Source organism: Megalops cyprinoides, chromosome 19, assembly GCF_013368585.1.
Source record: "Megalops cyprinoides isolate fMegCyp1 chromosome 19, fMegCyp1.pri, whole genome shotgun sequence".
NCBI classification, from domain to species: Eukaryota; Metazoa; Chordata; class Actinopteri; order Elopiformes; family Megalopidae; genus Megalops; species Megalops cyprinoides.
Window position 1 is genome coordinate 28976717 of NC_050601.1, and position 19723 is coordinate 28996439.

Genomic DNA, 19723 nt, shown 5'->3' on the forward strand with positions numbered 1-19723 from the left:
GATTCAAAACTGACATTCACACTCAACATCCAACAGATATATAAAGAAGGTCAGCAGAGATTGTATTTTCATGAGAAAGCTCAGGCAGTACAATATAGATAAAGCACTGTCACTGTTTTAGACATCCTTTATTCAGGGTATTCTTACTTTTTTTTCAAGGTTGGTAAAACCAGCAATCCATCAATGGACAATCAATCAATCAGTCAATCATAGACCACAGCACTGCCACTGTGTAGAAATACATTACAGATCACATCCATTATAGACAGTTCTCTAAGGGCATTAATACAGTTTCAGTCTCTATGGGCACTAGAAGTTCTATTCTCTGCACAGTGTGCTTTAGTGTCTGTGTGTGTGTGTGTGATGTTCATAGAACAGCATGAAAAACTGTAATCCCAAGACCACCAATCCCCCCCCCAACACAAACACACTGTGTAACACACCTGGACAGCTGTGGCTGTTTCTCCCCTTTCTATGGCTATAAATATCCTCTCTGTGTGTGGCTTCATCATGGAGGTTTCAGTTCCAGACCTACAGTGTCAGCGTTGCACATAGAAATGCTAAGAAAATGTGTCTAAGAAAATGTGTGTGTATTCGTGTATCTGTGCATAGATTCTATCAGTGTGTAAGGTGTACCGGTGTTTATGCAATGTATTCAATAGTGTTTCTGTTTAGCATGTGTATGGTATTGTATCTCCCTGTGTGTCTCCAGTGTGTAGCATTAGTATGTGTATGGTATGTTACCTCCTTGTATTTAACTAACTTACTCACACTGCCATTCATTCTCTAAGACATAAAAACCAGAGCTTAGACCTGAACAACAATAAATGAACATTATTAACACAGAACAGTATAAAAATATTTTACAACACCCAATAAACCAATTTCCCACATTCCTCCTCTGTCATCAGTGGCTGTCATTCGCTACAATATGTTATCTCTGTGTGTCTGCAGTTTGTAGCATTAGCCTGTCTGTGGAGTGTATTTGTGGTGTCTTACTGTGTGTGGGGGGTGAGGATAATGATCACAGGGCTATTAGGGCATACCTGCTGGCTGGTATGGCCACAGAGAGAGAGAGAGCATGTGCAGGGATTCTTAAACATTTTTCATAGTTACCAAGATCCAAATGTCTAGATAAAGCATTGTTGTTGTCTTCCATAGGAGATGTTTCTTTGATGTCACAACAAGGTATGTTTTTGTTGCTTGGTGCAAGATGCATACATGTGGGCGGCAGTGTAGCATAGTGGTTAAGGAGCAGGCCTTGTAACCGAAAGGTTGCCGGTTCAATCCCCAGAGTCTCAAGTGACAGGTTGGCTGTTACCTGTCAGTGCAGTTTCTGTGTACAGTGGATATAAAAAGTCTACACACCCTTATGAAATTGCAGGTTTTTAAAATGTAAAGACAGAAATAACAACAACATAAATGTTAGACTCTTTCCATCTTCCATGTGACCTTCCAACAAACAAAAATCCAGAGAAAGAAAGAGGAGTTAAATTTTAAAAAACTACAACACCCTAATTGCTTAAGTCTGCATACCCCACCCAACTAATACTTTGTGGAAGCACCTTTTGCATTATTACAGTAGCAAGTGAATAAGTCTCTATTAACTTTGCACATCTACACTTTGGAATTTTATCCCACTCTTCTTTGCAAAAAAGTTCAAGTTCCTTCAAATTGCAAGGGGATCTCCTGTGTACAGCTCTCTTTAGGTCATTCCACAGGTTTTCGATGGGATTGAGGTCTGGGCTCTGTCTGGGCTCTGTCTGGGCCATTTCAAGACTTTTCTGAAGCCATGCCTTGGTCGACGTGGATGTGTGCTTTGGGCCATTGTCATGTTGGAATGTGAAATTCCTCTTCATCTTCAGCTTTCTGACAGAGGCCAGCAGGTTTTGTGCCAAAACAGGGGTGAGCAGACTTATGCAATCATGGTGTTTATTTTTTTTATTTTAAATGTTCCTAATAATTATTTGTTTTTTCTCTGGATTTTTGTTTGTTGGAAGATCACATTACAGATGGAAAAAGTCTGACATTTACAGTTGTTATTGTTGTCTGACAGTGGTTATTTTTGTCTTTACATTTCAAAAACCTGCAATTTCATAAGGGTGTGTAGACTTTTTATATCCACTGTACCTGTCAGGGCTCCAGTTTCTGTTTACCTGTCAGAACACCCCCCTCCCTGCGTTGGAGTTGTGAGCTGGGAAAGCTGATCCTAGATCAGTAATTATAGACAGAGCCTATGTAAGGGCAGCCATCAGCACAACAGTTCCCAATTTGCACTGCTGTCCTGGACCTACCAGATTCAAAGGTAGTTTTCATCATTTTACAGTTTTTTACAATCATTTTCACACATGTCTCAATACCATGTCCACTTTTTCAAAACACTTAACACATTCACCATATCAGTAGACTATGTGAACTAAACTGTGCATTTGCTTTGATACAAAATGCATTCAATCACCACTTCTTCCAAAATTTATGAATACCTCTCTCAGTCAATGTTCACCACCAGCAAAATTCTGTACAACTACAGCAACCCTAACAAAATTTAGATCACTGTAGATGGAAATATGCTGCATTTTGACAGACAAATGAAACTATACGCTTGAAATAACACAGATTATTCTGATTTTAGCAGAAAGTTTATTCAGTTTTTTTGTTTGCAGCCTTGTTACCATGTATACAAAAGTGATTGTATTTGCATTGAAATGTGCATGTATATAGGCAAAATGTAGATGTAGTTGTCGCTGAAGAGATTTTTCCACTATTACTGCTGTATATGTAAGTAATGGGCTATCAGTGAGAGAAAGAATGCAAATACAGATCAAAGTTTGTTCTTAGTGTCATGACAGCTGCTTGGCTTCAAATATTTATGGGGTGTAGGGGATTGCAGGGGTGGATAAGATATGCTAAAGATTTTTTTCTAAAGGTTCAAGGCAAGGGAGAATGTTGCAGTAGATGTGAGATTCATAAAAAATTGACCCAAAATACAGAGGACACCATGGATCAGCATTAGGGCTACAGCAGACTTCTAGTGGTAGTATCATGTGTTGTTGCTTCACTTACTGTACTAGAAATGAAAAGCAGACTTTTTGTTGTACTATAGTATACCTATGCAATCTATGCTAAAACAGAGGATACGGCAACACATAATATATGCATTTTGCAATGCTTCAAGTTGTTTCTGTTTTTTAGTCCATTGTATTCTGAGTGACAATGTAGTCTGGGTGAATTAGTTTGGGTGAATTATGAAGTGTTTTGGTGGTTGTAGTGCATTTTGCATGAAAGATTAACTGATTTGATCATATGCATGGTTGTTACAGTTTTTTTCAATTGCTTAAGCACAATTTTGAAAATAGGGCCCGGTTTTTCAAAACACTTCACACAATTAGCACAACACTACACCCAAGTAGCACAACACCTCATCATTTGCAAAATGGAACACTTTAGTCAAAACTATACAATTTCTTATAAAAACCCTATTTTCTTGTCATAACATAAACACATTCATCATATGGTCTGATTCTGTTTGAATCAATTAAACACTCCTGTGCTCAACCTAAAACACTTTTAGCATTTACACAGAGAAAGTGAAAAAATAAATTCAACATTACATGACACCAATTGTGCAGACCAATGAAAATATTTATTTCTTTTCATATACTCAAGTCAGTCAATACTGATCATTTCAACAAAACATTCATAACAAAACATTTTCCAGTTTTCATACAGTATTACTGAACATACCATTGTACTGTAAGCTTACAGTAGTACTGTAACATAAATTACATATCCAGTTCAAAAAAAAAGAAAACTAAACATCATCTCTCCGCCTAGCTGGATCTGGCCTTGTCAACATCACAGGCTATATTTTCATTTGCAAGGCAACGTGTGAAGAATCTTTTGGAGTGACAAATCCACCCTTATATTGATGCTGCACCAATTTGATCACATGCTTCCTCCATAGCTTGAATGAGGGGCATCTGGACATAGGGCTGGAGATCATAAACCTTCCACCACCATGCTGAGAAGAACTCCTCGATGGGGTTTAGGAAAGGGGAGTATAGTGGAAGGTATTGAACTGTAAATTGTGGGTGTTGATGAAACCAGTTTTGGACCAGAGCAGAACGATGGAAAGATACATTGTCCCAGACGACAATGCTACAGTCAAAACTTACCTCCACATATTCACGCCGCAGGACTTTCACCCTGTCTGAATTTCTTTCAAATGGCACTCTATACAGTTGTTTCATCAGAACTTGATGTTTTTTAAGGATTCGGGCTATTGTTGACAGAGAGACCTGTTGGACATTATTGAAAATTGTGTGATCATTGAAAATATGAGTTTGAATTTCTCTAAGTCTGATTGCATTATTGGCCAAAACAAGGTTTATGATCCCTCTCGTTTGCTCCCGTGTGAATATGGGGCCCCTCCCTCCTTGGTGTTCTCATGCACATCCTACCCCTCCTCCAGGTCTTCCTCTCCCTCTCCCTCTACCTCTTCCTCTTCCTCTTCCTCTACCTTGGCCTCTTCCTCCACCTTGTTCTTTCCGGATTCCCCCTCTCATCCGCACTCTCCCTCTTCCTCTGACACCATCCATTTTTGTTGAAGACAGGTGAACTTACCTGTTGCCTTTTTATAGTGCTTAAACCTGATTGGTGTGTCTACAATTAAGCACCTGTCTGTGTGCACACCTGGTGGCTGTGTTTAACCAATTGGTTCATGGGTGTGTTCATTTGAAAGCTGTTGCTTTGAAATTGCAAGGAAATGGCATCATGATAAATTTCTGTGTCAAATGTGTACAAGTGTGTTTAGTGTTTTGCAAATCACTGTGTGTAGTGTTTTGCAAAAAGTGTGAAGCTGACAATGTGCTTACAGTTGTGCAAATCTGGGCCGGTGTTTTGCTCCTTGAGTGTAAGGTTTTGCTAATTGTGGGAAAGTTTTAATTTTAGTGTGTAAGCAATCGTAAAAAACTGTAAGCACACTGTGTTAAGAGTTTTGAAAAAGTGGGCATAGTATTGACCTAAGTGTGAAAACGATTGTAAAAAACTATAATTTATAATGATTTACAGGTAACCTATTAACCCAGTGAACACAATTGTATGTCCATCACTGAATAATATGCACTTTGAAAACATACACAAGCTAAAGAACAGGATTTGAAATTTGAGATGTTTTCTCCTCCCCCTCCCACTTTCTTTCTCTCTTTCTCCATCTGTCTGTCTGTCTGTCTCCCAGAATCTGGACAATCAGACAATTCCAACCAGCAAGGAGATGCCGACATCAAGCCACCACCAAATGGTCAGTTCAGCACACACACGTACACACAGGGAGGCAGGGTGTGATTATGGCATATCTATATCTATTATAAATCATAGTGCTGTTGTTGGAAGATGGGAACCACATGGGTCAGGGAGGAATGCTGACATGTGACCACAAAGTGCTGATTACCTCAGTATGACACAACTGACCAGTATTTAGGAATGTAACCACATAGATTCTGTGGATGTGCAAGTGTGTGAGTGTGAGTATGTATGACTGCATGTGTGTGCAGGTGTGTGTGTGTGTGTGTGTGTGTGTGTATGTGTACTTGAGTGATGCTCCTTTTTTCCTCTGCAGGACACTTGAGTTTCCAGGACTGCTTTGTGACTTCAGGAGTGTGGAATGTCACTGAGCTCATCCATGTGTCACAGAGTAAGTACTCGCAATGGTCACTTCTCTCATTAGTGTGTGTCACTGACTCACTTGCACTCATTCATTCACTCTCATTCAATAATTTACTCACTTGCACTCACTCACTCATTCACTCATTCACTTGCTGTCACTCACTCACTCACTTACACTCAATAACGCACTAACATTCATTTATTTATACACTCATTCATACTCACTCACTCACTCACTCTCACTCATTCACTCATTTACACGTAATCATTCGCTCACAAACTTATGCACTCACTCAAACACATACTCACTTACTCGTTCACTCACTCACAGTCACCATCAATTTAAAAGTCTTTTAAAATTTAAAATTTAAAAGTCTTCTATTATACTTATTCTCTTGTAATACAAAATATGATCCTACTTACTGTATATTATTGTTTTTTGAGTAATTTTTCCATAATAACCTCATCGCGTGACACATCTCCTTCTGTCAGCTCCGGTTGCCACGGCATCTGGGCCCAGCTTTTCTCTGGCAGACCTGGAAAGTCCTGGCTACTACAACATCAACCAGGTGACCTTGGGGCGACGCTCCATTACTTCCACCCCCTCCACCAGGTATGCTTTACAAAGGTTCCTACCACAAAGGTACATATCACCTCACCACTACAACAGCCATGCAGCAGCTCAGTGAGTTGAGTTCAGTGGTGCACTATTGGTAAAAGGTGCTGCAGTGCAAAGGCAGTGTTGCCAAAGCAGCAATGAGCAACATTACAAGTACAGTTATGCAGGGCAAAAGAAAAAAAATCATACAAAACACATGCAAGGGTATGTGTAACATAACAGACATATGCATACATATAGATATTCATATACGCTCATATCTAGTCTCAGCTAGCACACTCTGCATTTTGATCTACATGGATTGTGACAGTGGCAGTGAGTGATTTGTATGGATTGTGACAGTGGCAATGAGTGATTCATATGGATTCCAACAGTGGCAGTGACAGGGACGTTCTAAATGGCAAAGCAGTAATGATCATGCAGTGTAGCACTGGACCTCTGTTCACTCAGGTGAGAGTGTATAAAGCATCATGTTCTACTAACATTCACCACTGCGTTTATCTCTGAACCACTCTACTGTGTGAGTGTGTGATGGTACCTATCTCTCTCTCCCTCTCTCCATCCCTCTTCTCCCCTTTTTCTCTTTTCCCACCTGCCCCTCTCTCTCTCCTGTTCTCTCCCTCTGATGGGGTTTCGGGGAGCTCCCTGCTCTTTATTTCCATGTCTATCCCTGTCTCTCTCGTTCTTGCACTTTCTCCCTCTCTCTATCCTAATGTTTCTCTCTCCTCGCCTTCTCTTTCTGTCTCATGTTGCAGGTATGAAATGGAGCTCTATGCCAGCCTTCCTCGGAGGTAGATCTCTGGACAGATTTCCCTGCTAGTACAGTCATACCCTCACATGCACACACATATACACCACCCACCCAGACACACACACTACATAGACATGCATGTATGCTATGCTTTTCTGTGTGCTTGTATGCAACTGTCTGCTGTCTTGTATCTTTTATCCAGGTGCAGAGTTAATGTCATAGGCACAGATATTTTTGCCTCTCAGTTCTGAAAACAATTGTTATAACCCCTTTATTACTTGAGTTTATACCCATTTTATAACATCTGAGTGCAAGCCTAGCAGTAGCCTACAAGACTGAGAGAAGAAAGTTAAAAACAGTTTCCAGTGTCTTTGTGATTATCATGATTATTTATTGTCAGCCAGTTCTGTGTTGAGGAGCTAGTAGCTGATGGGGTATGGTGGAGCTAGCGGCTGATGGGGTTTGAGGAAGCTTGCAGCTGATGGGGTTTTGGGGAGCTAGCGGCTGATGGGGTTTGAGGGAGCTAGCAGCTGATGGGGTTTGGGGGAGCTAGCAGCTGTTGGAGTTTAGTGGACCCCACATAGGGTAGTACACACTGTGGTAAATCTTGACATTTTAGGGCAGGTGGAAACCAGTGTGAAAAGCCAGCGAGGGAACAATAACAAGTTTCTACTTGTTATTAAACAGAGGTCAAAAACACTCATTCTTATTTACTTTTTTTTACTCAATTTTTAATGTTATTTTAATAGCACAGTTAAAATAATAGTGAACCTTTGACAGTTTCATCTGTCAAAGTCTGTATATTTGTCCTGTTCTCTCTGTGCTGGTAAATTAATCTAAAGGAAATGAACAATGAATAACAATTGAGACAGTATGTTTGTTTTTGCCTTTTCTGAAGGAGTGCTAACCACACTGTTAGTATATTAGCAGCAGTCAACCAGCTGGGGACATGGTAGGGGGTTACTGTTTGACCACTGGAATACCTTAGGAGGTGTGTTCTGCTGCGTTCCACAGTTTATGAGTATTAACAACAATGTGACGGTGGGATGCTCACAGTGGAGCTTTTAGTGCCACATCCACATCTGTGTCCTCTTTTGGAAGCTTGTTACCTTGTTCTCTTGTTTTTACAAGGGAGCCTCACAGAATTTTGATGTGCCTATACTTGGCTGCCAAGCTACAGTTGGCTTGGGGGAGATTTGACCCCTCGCTCATCTCCTTCTCAGCTCCAACAAACGGAAGTCCATTGATGACAGTGAGATGGAGAGCCCCGTGGATGATGTCTTCTACTCTGGACGCTCACCTGCTGCCAGCAGCTCCCAGTCCAGTGGATGGCCCAACGATGTGGACACAGGTAACTGACTTTGGCCACCGTTCTTTCTTTCACTGTTCGTTCTCCTCCCTCTTGATTGACAGCACTTCACTGTCTCCTCATACCAAAAGTTCACAGCTCTCCAATGCATTAAGACCTGTCCAGCCTGTATTTAGGCCATTCCATGCCAAGTGCACCTGTCCTCTTTCCCACTAGTCTCGGCTAAAACTAATGACTAGTCATCCATTTTTTCTGTTTCCCCCTTCAAGCTCTGAGTTGGCAAAGGACAGCTGTAAAAGGTTTTAACTTAGTGACCTTAAACAGACACAAATCCCATGCAGTAGCTCACTGGACATTCCAGGATAGGACATCTGGATAGCTGAACTCAGACGAGGGGTAGGAGTGAAGAATTTATTCCCATTTTAACCTCATGTTTTACACAGCTCGGGTTGAAGGGCTTGAAACAGATATATTGCTCTGGATTTTTTACGGACCAGTCCTTGTCTCTTAGCCAGTAATGCCTGAGTATTACTTAGAAAAATAAATGAAAAATGATTAGCATAAATTTCAGGGAACTGTGCAAAAACCTGCCAAATCCATTTGGTATTCTCAAATTTGGTGTTAATAGTTGCATTTGTGTTCATGATTCATTCAGGCATTGCTGATGGCCATTTATAGTGCAAACAGCTTGGATCTTAGAAATCAGGAAACAAGAGGACAGAAGGGATGGCTCTCTAGAACAGCCTCAGCCGTTCACTCCATTACCCCAGGGAAAATGTGTAGTTGTTCACAAAGCTTTTCTCAAACAAATGGTCCTCACAAGTCAGATGCTTGTTACGTCCAATCACACACCTTCCCTGGATGTTTTTTCTCTCAAAACCCATGTTATTGGTGAATGTTCCTTTGTATTGTATTTATTTTATATTGTTGGTATAGTAGACTATTTGTCTGACATGTTGTGAAGCACAGCTGGCTGAGTAAGACTCAGCCACATGCCTCCACCAATGAGCGTCTACTTCATTGCAGTGTACTGTGGGACTTGTAGTGTAAAAAATATCCGCATTAGGTTGCAATTATATTGGAGGAGGGTGTTTACCTCACCCTGTTGCTTCCAAATGAGGGCATACAATTTTGCAGTGAGAAAAGCACCTGTAGCACAGTTGGTGATGAACGAAAGTGGGTGAAAAATGAAAAAAAATCAGACAGAATCATTCCTATACCAACACTATTAAAAACTCTTCTGGGAATCAGTCCACCATTGTTTTTCCATAGATAGTGCAGTACCTTATCTGTCTCTGATCTTTCAAAATACTCACAGGAATAAGTAGTAGCTCAGTCTCAATGTAGTGTCACCTGAAAGTAAATAGTATGTATTTACCAAAATGCTATAAGCTTAAACCACTGTTAACTGCACATGGTAGTACGATCCACGTGTGTGCAGCAATACACAGTTAAGAAACTATATCTGAGTGGAAACAGAACTCTTCCACAAACTCATAGACACATACAACCTGTCTATAAGTTTGTGGAAGAGTTCTATTTCACAAGCTTCAACATACACCATCTGGTGGGAGACCATGGCAATCCACTTCTTAGAATCAGTGTGGGCTCTCGTACAATGTGCGCATGATGTTGTATTTTCGACATTATATTTTTAATACAGCGTTTACCTTATCAAATGTTAAGTCCTGACAGCCAGAAAGGAGTTTCTGTAGACACCCCTCATACTGACTGTACTAATCCAACATACTCCCTTCACATATACTTTACTAACACAACATACACAACACATTCTGTACCATGCATGATCATTACAAAGCTCAGCCAAGTTCATGTCACTCCTTACCACACACAATCCAGAAAGGCTCCCTGTTGGCCTGTCATCTGGGGTACCACTTAATGATGAGTGGCCATAATGTCTCTGTATCTACACTATGCTTACACAGGTGCTCCTGTGTACCTACTGTGTACATACGTACTGTGGTTGTTACACAGTGGTTAGACAAGGAAAGAGGACCCCACTCAGGTGCTTCAAATAACTGTATATACATAACCTGTGACACAAATTTTTCCAGCCACTTCCAAGGAAGCATGTCTGTGTGGAAAACAATGGAAACCAAGCCAGTGTCCAGCCAGTGTCCAGCCAGTCAGTGAGTCAGCGAACTGAATATATTGGGAAAACCCTGCAGGCTAAGCTTTGAAACACCCCCCCACCCCCAACCCCGCCCTGATCAGAGGTGGTTCACATGCCCTGCGCTGGACCAGAGCCAGTAGTAAGGACAGAGAACCATCATATGGTGCTCATTGGATATGGAGTCCAAAGCTCATGCAAAAGTCCCAGCTTTTAAGTATACTTCCCATCAGCCCATGCTCATGGTGTAGCCTCTCATTTGCAGCGTCACCACTGAGTGTCTCCACACAAATGTTTGTCTTCCATTGTACTAGTGTCAGTAATGTCCCTCCCCAGACCTTGCCCCATCTCTCCCTCTTTCTGTCTCTCTGCACCATTTTGGGAGTATGCAGGAAAGGAGGATAATGCATGAGATTGATGGCACTCAGTTTTTATACCATGGTTAAAACACAGTACACTCCTATCACTGAATCTCCACCTGCTGGAGATTCACACCTGACATATGTGTGCACATGGGTGAAGGCCTGCCACATTTTGCTGTGTTACAGCCTGAAAGTTTAATGCATTTGAATGAATTTTCTACAATAAATAGAACATACTCAACATTGTAATGGGGGAAAACTATTGAAAAAGAAAATTGAATAAAAAATATAAAACAGAAAAATCCAGCTTGGTAGTCCCCCGTCTGAGTTATTTTGCATTTAGAACTTAGTTGTTCCCCTTTTACAGCCTCAAGTCTGTGCTAAGTACTCACAACCTTTCACATTTTCTGGGTTTAATATTTGCCCACTCTTCCATGCAAAACTGCTGCAGTTGTTGCACATTGCATGGCAGTGTAGGTAATCTTCAGCTCCTGCCACTGATTTTAAATTGGATTTAACTTTGGATTTTGACCTGTTCACTCTAGGATATTCACTTTCTTGTTTTTAAGCCACCGTAGGGTTGCTTTAGCTCTGTGTTTGGGGTCATTGTCCTTTTGAAATATGAATTTCCATCCCAGTTTCAGGTCTTTTGCAGACTGTTTTAGGTTTTGCTAAAGGATCTGCCTATATTTTTCTCCATCCATTTTTCCATCTATCCTATTAGTTCCTGCCAATGAAAAGCAGCCCCACAACATAGTGCTGCCACTGTCGTACTCCACAGTGGGGAAAGTGTTGTCATAAGTTTTTGCATTAAGGCCAAACAACTCAATTTTCATTTCATCAGACCACAGTTGATTTCACAGGGCTTTGTGGGATACTCAAAGCTTTGGAAATATTTCTGTATCCCTCCCCTGACTTGTGTCTGTCTGAAAACTCTTTCCCTGAGTTGTTGGGAAAGCTCCGTTGATTTCTTTGTATGGAATGCCAAATGGTGGGACCTCACATAGACAGGTGTTTTCAATCAAAAATGTTAACCACTGCAGTTACACATAGAGGGAAACCATCCAAGAAATTGTGTGAATTCTGGAGACAACTGGCTGAACCAGAGATTATGTAGGGGAGCTGGGGGGTGAATACTTTTCCAGTGAAGATTTTTAGGATTTTTTAAATTAATTTTTAGCCACTGTTTTTAGCACATGGAAAGTGTAGAGCAGGTTTTATAGATGAGAGGGAAAAAAATCTAACATCTAAACATCAAAACAACAAAATGTGGTAAAAGGGGATGAATACTTTCTCCAGCTGTTGTATATAGGGTCTTTTTATAGTATTAGAAATGTTTAACAATACTACTCATTCTTCAGGTATGATTTATCACTTTACGTTAGTGGACTAACAGAAAGCAGGTTATAGATTGGTGATTATCATCTTGAATGTTGGCATATCTCTGTTTGCCAGAACATGTCTACATTGTATTCATCTGTAAATGTCTATATCTGAACCTCATAATAAAGTCAGAAAAGGCAAATGTGAATAAGCACAAGAAACAATCATTTCACAGTGTAAATTTGGAAGATTATATCTGATCTACGTCTTGCTCACCATCTGATGGTTCACTGCCTTTTAATAATAGGTCATTCATAATTAATGGAAATGTAAGACTATTTATCAGTTGTATTCTTGCTCTCTGACAATATAAAGGGGCATTTGCATAAAAACACACACACACACACAAATGTGTGTGTGTGCGGTGTGTGCGTGTGTAACGCACACTCTCTACTTGTCTACACCCGCTAGGACATGCCATATCTGCATATTGCCATATTTCATAAGTTCAGCGTTAGCATGCAGCTGCAGTTTGGATCCCCAGCACACAGCCCAGATCTGCCCTGCACCTGCACCATTTTCAGACTGTCACTCTTGATTCCCTCCTAACTGAAGTTGCAATTTGGAGAAGTCACATCATAGCCTGTAATCACTTGCTAATTGAAAGTGAGTGTAACAATGCCGATGGGAGTCCTGCCACGTCTGGGGCCCTGGCTTGGCCCCCCTCAGTTATTTGAGTCGCAGTTGTAATTAACAATTGATTAAACCCGTCAATATCAGGTGCAGAGGTGGAGCCTTTCCAGTAGATCTGGGAGGATCTACCAGTCAGGTAGGACGTGAACCAGGAGAGGGCGGTTCCAGAGATGCCCATCTCAGACAGCTTTGATAATAGTGTCTGGTGGTTGACTGTGTCGAAAGCAGCGGAGAGGTCGAGGAGGATGAGGGCAGATGACAAGCCGGAGGCTCTAGCAGTGTGGAGAGCCTCTGTCACAGCCAGGAGTGCGGTTTCTGTTGAGTGTCCAGCTCTGAAACCTGACTGATGGGGGTCCAAGAGGTTGTTCCTGAGAAGAAAAGGGGAGAGTTGGTTTGTGGATTAATAAAAACACTTTTTTAATCCACAAATCTTAATAGACACAATTTTGAAGGTACATAGCCGTTTCCATTCAGAAAAGTGGTCACAGAACCGTTGAATGCCTTGCTATTCAATTATTCCCCAGATGCCTTTAGATTTCTCTCTCTCTGTAGGCAGCAGTCTTGAGGTGCTTGGAGATTATTTTTTATCATCAGTCTCTCAACATCCATGTCCTCTCAGTGTTTGCTGTACTGTTTCCACATGAAACAGGAAGTAAAATATGTAAGCAATGAGGTTAAAGCTGGGGCAGTGTCACAGGGCAGGCAGGCAGGCAGGCAGGCAGGCAGGCAGGCAGGCAGGCAGGCAGGCAGGCAGGCAGGCAGGCAGGCAGCATAACAGAATAACTGAGATGAACTCACAACGAGACGAAACAAATGGGGAATAAATACGGCAAGGCTAATAAGGAGATGGGATGCAGGTGTGCCGGCAGGCAGGTGGAGCCGGTCAGGTAATCAGGTGGGCGGAGACAGGGCAGAGAGCAGGGCAGGGCTGGAACACAGGGAAAAACAAAAGCACATGGACGGGGAAAACAAAAACAAACCAGGCTAAGAAGCCGCAGTCCTGACAGGCAGCCTGGGGGTGGTACCTACAGGAGATGCATCAGTCTGAGGCAGAACATGGCATACAGAAGTATATAGCTTTCTTTTATATATTAAAAAAATGCTGTTGTATCTAACACATAAGCTAATGAACTAACTTTGGTGTGTCAACTTCAAACAGCAAACAGCATGCAAATACAGCCACATTAGGTAAGAAACAAAATGAAGAATGCCAAAAAATACTGAATAAATGCCAATGTCCATGACAAGCCTCTTACCATAATGAGATTTGTAATTGATTTTAATCAGCTAATTGAGTTAAGGCATCAGTAGTGTGCCCAGTGCTGTGTGGGAGTGTTTTAGTTTCAGCTGTGCTTTCAAAGCCATTTTGCATCATTACATCATCATTGGCATTTAGCAAACGCTCTTATCCAGAGCAGCAGAGCAGGTTACACTTTTTTTACAATGTTATCCATTTATACAGCTGGATATTTACTGAAGCAATTGTGGGTTAAGTACCTTGCCCAAGGGTACAACAGCAGTACCCCAGCGGGGAATCAAACCGACAACCTTTCGGTCACAAGTCCTGCTCATTAACCACTATGCTGCACTGCCACCCCAGTATTTTAAAACACTCAGCCAGTCTTTTTGGCTTTGGAGCCCTCGTTTGTATGAAACAATGTGTGCTGCGTATTGCAATGTGGTGTTGTGGCACAGGTATTAGAATATAAGAGTGTGTGTTGTGTGTGTTTGTGGATATACTCAATGAGGCAGGCTCATATCATTATCTTTATTGTTATATATTTTGCATATGAAATTATCTAGCATTGTAATATAGACCTATTTTATATTATGTGTGAAAACAGTTATGGCATACATTCAAAGTTCTCAAACTCTAGCCCAGTCTTGTGAAGTCTGAAGGCCTTTGTGATGAATACAGATCTTCTGCTCTGCCTCATCTGAATGCGGTTTTGGAACTGGCAGCAAACACAGCCTAGACCAAGTGAGCCATGTTTGAATCAAGCTCTTGAATGTTCATATGGTAAAGCGCAGCATTCTGGAAATTCAGCATCAACATTTGCAGAAACAGACTGTTTCTCCAGGGAACCTTATCATAACCAAGCTACAGCCTAACACTGATCAGAACAGCTAAGACAGAAAATGCTGTCCCTCTTTAGATAGATAGATTACTAAGGTTTCTTAGTAAGTGTGTTAAGTGTTTAAAGGGTTTGACCATTAACTTTATCTGATTTTGAAATGAAAAAGTGTCTTAATAAGCATTGTTGTTAAGGGGATGTTAAAGGGATTAACCTCATCTGATTTTGAACCGGAAAAGTTTCTTCATAAATATGGGTACGAAAGCATTGGAATTTCACCTGTCTTATGGCTATAAATCCATTTCCTGGAAGCTACTTGTGTGCACCTGACAGGAGGGCTTTGAGCACGATTGCTTTACTGGGTTGTAAGATCGGTCATTGGACAGATGAGGTGGCTGTGTGAGAGCGTGAAAATTTCTGCACTCAGTAGTAATAAGTAATAAGTAAGTAACCTATCTGAACCCAGATCACAAGGTCAATGATACATTAGACCTGAGTGTGTGAGCGTGTGTGTGCATGTGTATGAGTGTGTGTAAATGGATGTGTGTGAGTGTACTGTAAATATGTGAGTGTATGTTTGTGTGCGTGAGAGCATACAGTATGTATATAAGTGTATATGTGAGTGTGTGTGTACATGTATGTGTGTGTGTGTGTGTGTGTATGTGTAAACGTGACTGTGTATGTATGATTGTGTGCATGATTGTGTGTGTGTGTGTGTATGTATATGTGAGTGTATGTGCAAGTGTGAGTGTGCATGTGTGTATACAAGTATGAATTCATGTGTGTGTTTGTGTGTGTGTTTTTCTTGTGCTGTCAGAAGGGGAAAGAGGGCTTACCGGGATGTCCAAACAGAACAGAAAAAAATATTAAATTTGAAGCCAGGCTGGTTCCCCTAATTTGCTGCCCCCTTCTGGCCACTATATTGTCTGTCCAGACCCCACAAATCTGTACATCTCTCCCCTCACCTACACCTGTTTTATCATGTGGCTCTCATACTTGGTGCAGGTGACCCCTCTATAACTGAGCTTTAGATCCAACTTGCCTCAGTTGTTTGAATGAATGAATAGACGTTACATTGGATTTGATAGCTGGCAGGATCAGAGTTCAGAGACACTGCTTCTCAGAATCTACATAACCATTCTGCAAATGCAAAAGTCTGAAGTTTTATTAATATTGAATAGAAACTCTTCATTATAAATAGCACAGTGGTGAAGTGTTGGTTTTGGGTGGAAACAGAGTGCTGGAGGAAGAATTGAGGTGGGCATCCTCAGGGCACAGAGAGTGAAGAGACTTTCAGCAAAGCAATTCATTGACTTCACTAGATCATGACAATCAGTTAAATGTCATTCCATCAAAAAAAAAAATCATGAAATCAAAAAATCATATCAACCAATTGAGCTGATTAAAGTGAGGAGATCTGGTCAAACCTTGTAAATTAAAACCACCTTCTTCTGTTCTGCCATTTGTTGATCCCATCTTTGCCAGGACTGTCCTCGCCTGGTTCTCTTAAGAAGTCGGGAAAGTTCGATTTCAGCACGCTGCCCCCACAGATGAGGTCACCCCGCATCGCGTTCACCCATCACTCGCTGCCAATGCTGGCGGGCGTGAGAGCAGGTGAGACTCCAGGTGATGGGGGTCAGAGGTGCTGGAAGACCCCCCTGCCCCAGGAACAGAAAAACACGCAGCTCCAGTTTGTGTCTGAAATCATAGGGAAACCCCTTCCTTCCCTTCCAAACCTTGGAGAAACAAAAGATGAAGTAGTAGAAACCTCACCTGTAATTAACTCCAACCTATTCCCTCTGAAGAAATTCAGTCTTTTGTTGAGCAATTGTGTATCCAGGTAATAAGCTCCTCCACCTGCCTGACTCCTCCTACTCATGCTGGTGTCTGATTTGTAAACTGGCTCTAGCCCCCCCCCACTAATTCTAGTTACTGTACTAGTTACTGTAACACCTTATGTGTAACCATAATTAAAATAATATTACTGACATTTAACAATAATATACTGTTACTATTCCTAATTTCCATGTTTGCAGAGAGCACTCTGTCATCCTATTGGTCAACTTCAGAACACGTCGTGGGAGATTCTCACTTTTCGTCGGGGTGTTGTGGGGTGACCCAGATGCCACATCGCTGTTCGTCGATTATGTCACATTACAAGGCCCGTTCGTCATTCGGCGTCATTCCTGATGTTCACATTCTGGCCCGATGCTGGAAATTTGTCGGCTACAACAAAATCGTGTCAAAATCGGGCTGAAATTGTGTGGTCTGAACCCGGCATTAAGAGACCCAGAATCTATGCCAGACCCACACAGAGATGGCCAGTGTGCTTGTGGACCCGTGTCTTTCCAGACCAAACTTCATCCTCCAGAGAGTCTACACTGCACGGTGTTTCACTAGAATATTTGAAAGAGTCTGGGGACCCTGACTTTCTAGTTTTATAAAGTTCAGCCATTTACAGAAGGGATCATTGTTGAGTTCTTTAAAGCTTCAGGTACTGACATGGCCCATAGCTCTGCTCAGGAATCAAATTGGACTGCTGCTCCTTCTTCCAGGATTTTGTGAGGTCTAATTCTGAGATCCTTTCTTCTGCCTTTGTAACAAGTGAGCAGGAAGACCCCACTTGAAGAGATCAAACAAACCACAGACAGATGACAAAGAAACACAGTACAATACAGTACCTTTACTTTAGGCTCAAAAGCAACCAAGCTTTGTGTACAGGAGCATACACAAGGCAGGGCAGCTCAGGACTCAGCAGAGAACAAAGCAACAGGCAGGGCTTATCTAGGGCACAAAAACACATGATCAAACTAACAAGTCACAGGTGGGACTGATTAACTAGATTGGGTAAGGCACAAATAGTAAAACGGGACCTCTGGTGGAATCTGGCAGAAGCAGCAGTACGTTGTCCTACAATGTTAAAAGTTAAATTGCCAATCAGAAATTAGAGGAGTGGCACTATCAAAAAATAAAATCCAAGGAAAATTTAGCAGGAGAGACCAAGCCTCCAAACCTGTGACATAAAACCATCAGACCTTAAAACCACTTGCCTGGGTAGGTGGTGCAATTCAGGGGCGCTTGCAGGATTTCATCTTAGGGTATGCACAGAAACTTGACCATGCACGCATGCTCGCATACACACATCGAGAGAGAGCTGAGAGAAATGCCACTGACTGATTAATGACTAATTAAATCTGGCCTACCTATTTAAAGTTTACTCTCCTTCTCCCAGTCACATCGAATTCTTTGACCACTTCCTCACAGACCTTTGATCACATAGCCTAATTGAAGAGCGTTTAGCTGGAGGAGAATATTTCGGGACATTGTAAAACGCTTAATGTGGCTTAATGTTCCAAAACTGCGATCAAAGATCACCAAATTTCTCGCGGACATCTCTTGTCAGAAACACCTCCTCCGGTCAAAAAATCAAAGCCGAAATCCTAGGAGTATGGTCGTTATCTCACGTTAGCATTTTCCTCTCCATTGACGCCCATTATAAGGTAAAAAGCTTAACGTGGCTTATTGTCCCAAAACAGCGATCAATGATCACCAAATTTGTCTGACATCTCACATGTCATAAACACTGTCTCCTATCAAAAAAGCAAAACTGAAATCCAATGAAAGGAGTAACTAACTTGTGTTAAGCAGTTTCTTCTCCATTGACCCCCATTATAAGGAAAAAGCTTACCTTAGCATTATGGACCAAAACAGCGACGTATCAGGACTACACTTCTCTAACACATTTCTGATCATGACCACGTTCAAGAACCAATACAACGACCCCATGGGTTTAATATCAACACTGACGTTTTCATTGGAGTTTTCCCCATAGGAACCCATTATAAAGACACTGGCCTACAGTTGGCCTATTGGGAATAGCTTAATGCAAATATTCATGTTTAACCTCTTACGATGTCACTTGAACTACAGCCTACACTGGGGTGGTAATCAGCAATGTGTATGATCAGCAATGTGTAGGCCTACTGTTGCAATAAGGAACATTAAGGCTTTTCTGCCATTATAAGAAACAAGCTTAACGTGGCTTAATGTACATAAACATCAACCAAAGAAGACCAAATTTCTCTCACATATCATTTGTCATAAACACTTTCACATATCAAAAAATCAAAACCGAAATCCAAGGAATATGGTCGTTATCTTACGGTAAGCCTTTTCCTTATGCCCGGTACTTATTAAAGTCGGTGCATCACAGTTTGTTGTTTGTTTAATAGCTACTTTTTCAGTGTGCCGCAGGCTAACTTTAGCTTGCAAGCTAGCTAGCTAATTGATACGCCTAGTTATCAAGCTAATTTCTACTTTGTTAGAAATTGAATAAAGCACAATAAATTCCAAATGTTAATAACTGCTCACACTATTACCATCATGCAATCCAAAAATGGTCTATACTTTAATTCTGTCAGACACAATTGTGTCGTCTTTTACATGTAATATTTGGCAGAAACATCTAAACATACCTAAACATCGATCAAAGAAGACCAAATTTCTCTCACACATCTCTTGTCACACAATTGTGTCGTCTTTTACATGTCATGCTTGGCGGAAAAGCTGGCGCAATAATGTGCCGATCTCCATCGGAGACATTATATAGGACGTTAGCTTCGTACCTGATATTACTCATTGTGTAGATTTGCCCCGTTTGTGTGCTGCATAGCTATAATTGTGACAGTAGAGTGGACTGTGGGTGTTCATTTTTCTCCTTAAGAATGTGATAGGCCTGCCTTTTTCCGGGTTACGCCTTTACCAACAAAGTGGTTGGCCGTTTGGTGTAAAAGCGG

General features: G+C 41.4%; 1 protein-coding gene across 11 annotated transcripts in view; it reads left to right on the top strand.

The window, feature by feature from the left end:
• The window catches only part of LOC118793959 (nuclear factor 1 X-type-like), a 156756-nt gene that overhangs the window by 124991 nt on the left and 12042 nt on the right, over positions 1-19723 (top strand). For 4 of the 11 annotated variants that reach the window (XM_036552064.1, XM_036552066.1, XM_036552063.1 and 1 more), the window contains 6 exons: positions 5237-5299; positions 5618-5692; positions 6157-6277; positions 7039-7074; positions 8258-8385; positions 16413-16541. In XM_036552064.1, coding sequence (XP_036407957.1) covers positions 5237-5299; positions 5618-5692; positions 6157-6277; positions 7039-7074; positions 8258-8385; positions 16413-16541 — 552 coding nt within the window. The remainder of the gene's footprint in view (positions 1-5236; positions 5300-5617; positions 5693-6156; positions 6278-7038; positions 7075-8257; positions 8386-16412; positions 16542-19723) is intronic. The other 7 variants (XR_005005714.1, XM_036552072.1, XM_036552067.1 and 4 more) reach the window with 3 other exon arrangements.